This window comes from Centropristis striata, chromosome 10 (genome assembly GCF_030273125.1).
Source record: "Centropristis striata isolate RG_2023a ecotype Rhode Island chromosome 10, C.striata_1.0, whole genome shotgun sequence".
NCBI lineage: Eukaryota > Metazoa > Chordata > Actinopteri > Perciformes > Serranidae > Centropristis > Centropristis striata.
The window spans coordinates 20,547,281-20,550,842 of record NC_081526.1 but is presented as its reverse complement, the minus strand read 5'-3'; the positions used below and the strand labels follow the sequence as shown (position 1 = coordinate 20,550,842).

General features: G+C 38.6%; 1 protein-coding gene across 1 annotated transcript; it reads right to left on the bottom strand.

Moving 5' to 3' along the window:
• Positions 1-670: 670 nt before the first annotated feature.
• On the bottom strand, positions 671-2,118 carry LOC131978510 (trace amine-associated receptor 13c-like). The gene is made up of 2 exons (XM_059342168.1): positions 1,949-2,118; positions 671-1,487 (listed from the first exon to the last, which is right to left on the bottom strand). The coding sequence occupies exons 1-2, from the start codon at positions 2,116-2,118 to the stop codon at positions 671-673; spliced, it is 987 nt and encodes a 328-aa protein (XP_059198151.1).
• Between the last annotated feature and the right edge of the window lie 1,444 nt (positions 2,119-3,562).

Below are 3,562 nucleotides of genomic sequence, written 5' to 3'. Positions count from 1 at the left end.
AAAGAGCTGGTTGTGTGGTTGGAGCCAGGTTGGACACACTGGAGGAGGTGGTGGAGAGAAGCACTGTCAAGATGTCCATGTCCATCTTGAAATACCGGCATCATCCGCTACACAAAATCTTTATGGACCATGCTCCTCTCTCTCCGTTGCAGGACGGAGAGATTCAACAGATCCTTCACTCCTACAGCCATCAGACTTTCTATTTCTTCAAGACCTTACAGACTAACTGAGTTTCCCCTCGGTGATACGTAAAGTAATTTTGCATTGAATTTTGAATGGTTCAAAAAGGTTATCTCTTGACTTCATGCCCTTCTACAGATTAAGAGCTTTTCCAAGAGATGAGCTGATTATTGAAATGTTTTAAAGCGGTTTGAACTGGGTCAAATGTCAGGTATTTCACATATTAGAATCAATCATGAAATGTGATATCCAAAACTTCTGATTAATTAATTATGTTCACCAACCTTTTGTCACACCTGTGGTATTATAGCGACCTCGTATTGGAGATATCATCACATTGTTTAGTTTTCAGTTTCTAACAACATTTTGCCCATCTCATTATTATTCGACTTCTACTTCCTTTGTATATAATAATCAGCAGAGAGGGAAAAACACAGGAATACTACTTTTTTTCTCACCAATTTCATTACTTCATCCTTCCACAGCTTCTCTACAGTATGTTGGCCTCACAGGAGCCAGGCCTCAGTATCTGAAGAGTAACAATGATTTTAACTGTTTTTCTGAACCAGGGGTAAAACAAGGCATAAATCACAGGGTTTAGACAAGAGTTAAAATAAAACAAATACGTCACAAAAAATGCAGTTGAATAATTGAAGTAACTTTGCCCAACCAGATTTACACAGTAAAAAGGGCAGAAACACATTAGAAACACAACTACCAAAACACCAAGAGTCCTGGCTGCTTTCAGCTCAGATTTATTTTCTGTTTTAGTCACTGAAATCTGCTTTGTGACAGCTGTAATGTGAGAGCGCATGGCACGAGCTTGAGACACAGCCACAACAAATACTCTCGTATATAAAACTATAATGGCAGTAACGGGAACAATAAAGTTTATAAGAAGATCAATGTCGGCAGCAGATGAGTCCGATAAAGCCTCACACGTGCCATCACAAAAAACAAAGATTTCTTTTTCGATCAGATCCAGATTTAAATAAAAACTATTGTAGGCAAAAGAGCAGAGCCATAAAAGACAAACACAGACTTTAACTCTATTCACAGTGATTCTGGTGGTGTAATGCAGAGGGTCACAAATAGCCAAATAGCGGTCAACTGATATGAGCACCATGTCTCCGACTGAGGCAGAGACAATAATATAGGACACAAACATAAAAAGAGAACACACAAGGTCACCAAGAAACCAGCAAGATGATATTTGAAATGTTTCAACTGGCATCAGCAGGAGGCCCACAAGAAAATCTGAGACAGCCAGAGAGAGGAGGAGGATGTTGGTGGGTGTGTGGAGCTGCCTGGAGGAAAAGAGGAAAGCATTATTCTACAAAACAGTCCTCATGACAAATTGACCAAAAATTCATACAGCTATTCATAAAGACTGATTTATGAATTTGAATTGTTTCTGATCAGCCACAGTTAGCACATAGTTAAGTATATTCAGAGGACACAGTGGGTAAACAGCGATGTTGACTACTGGTAGGAGACAGGACTTCAACCACATTGTCCAGTGTCAAAGTCAGACATTTCAGTGTCACTGTGCAGTCAGTGAACATATCTAAGTGTAGACGATTTAAATTAAAATATAGAGGTCACAGTGGATTTTTGCATTAGCATGCAGTCAGGGAGACAGAAGGTAAGACTAGTGTTAGAGGAGCAACATTAGTCAGTACCATTTCAAAGACAATTCTTCTTAATCTACAGAAGTTCATCACATGTTACAGAACCTGTAAAGAGAAACTAAAAAGTTAATCTCTGCCTGAAGTGGGAGACTGAGATGATGATGAGCAGGTTCAGGACCGCAGTGAGAACAGAGATGGAGTACAGCACAACAGTGAGCAATGTTTCAGGCCAAGCAGACTGTGGCTTCCAGCAGGAGATATTGCCGAGTTCTGGGAAACAGAGCTCCCAATCATCCTCAACCTCCATCTTCAGAGATCTGCAGATAGCTGCAGCTCTGGCAGCTTTCTGAACAAAAGAGTCATGAACTAATTTACCTCTCTCACATTCTTAGAGTCCCAGACCTCCTTTTCCCCTCTGTGTATTATGGACTCTATTGTCCCTTATCTCCTCACTTTGCACATCACACCATCATCTTCATCACTTTCCCTGAAACCTTCCTCTCTCATGCTCTCTCTCTCTTGTCTCCCGCTTGTAATTATCAACTTGTTCTTTACCTGTTTTGTTATTATTGGCCTGCATGTTACTTTTGAAGTTAACTTACTACAGTTTTTCAAAATACCAAAGTCATTTTAAGGGAAATTAAATTTCCTAGTGCCCTAGTGTTGTCCAGAGATTATTCAGTTCAGTTCAAGTTTGGTGGCAACACAACACAAAGCCACATTTTGTTTGTTTGTTTGGACTACTCTGTAATATGGAAGTCATAATGTGTTTTTGTTCAGTATGTGAAAAATAGGATTAGGAACTGTCAGTTAAACCAAACCTATTATATGAATTATATATAAATCATTAGTCCACAGTCCAGATCAGCATGTGATGTGATGTGTTAGAATCAGTAAAAATACACATGCATGAGGATTTAAGCGATTTTGACAAAGTGCTAAATAGTTTGGCTAGACTTGGTCAGAGCATCTCCAAAACTACACTCTTGTTGGATGTTCCTGGTCTGCAGTGGGTACACTGCAAAAAGAGATGTGTTAAAAATGACACATGTTGTGCAGAATTTCAACACAAGTAGTGAGTGTGCTCATGGTCTACACGTTGTGTCAATTTTAACCCAATAAATGTGTGAGCCATTTTAACACACAAATTGTGTCAGGTGATTTAACACACAAAATGTGTCATTTTAACACATTACATGTTGATTATGTGTAACTGAATATTACCAAAAATTACTACTTAATGTGTTAATATTGCAACTTAATGTGTTAACCATGACAGGCATTTGTAATTTTAAATATTAAAGGGACGGACAGATGTAAAAGTGTTTACCATTTAACCAATGGTCAAAGGTTGCCAGGATATAGAACAATTCATGAGCACACAAAAGTACATTAACAATTATCTTAAAGTAAGTTATCTGATTGTATCACTGAGCTTGTGTATGAAGTTAAACAATCGTATACCTTGGGTTTAAGTATAGCTCATCTGTATTGAAACCTAACATTATGACCAAAGGCCTGACATCTGTGGCATCAGTCAGGCTGATCATTTCATATTCTTTAGTTTGTGGTACAGCATAAGCATTCAAATGCTCATCAAAGTAGATCAGCTGTGGTTGGGTCTTTGATGCTGTCTGATATTGCAGATTTCACACTGCAGCGACTCCCAGGTGTTGGTGGCAGAAAATGTGTAGCACTTTTCATCTAAAAATTAAACGAGAACAGATGAGAGGTTCAACAAATGTGTTGTA

Excerpts from the sequence above, each read along its gene's own strand:
- LOC131978510 (XM_059342168.1), bottom strand. The coding sequence starts at position 2,118 with ATGGAGGTTGAGGATGATTGGGAGCTCTGTTTCCCAGAACTCGGCAAT. Across the intron at positions 1,488-1,948 it reads ATCTCAGTCTCCCACTTCAG|GCAGCTCCACACACCCACCA; the intron begins GCAGAGATTAAC and ends CTTTTCCTCCAG.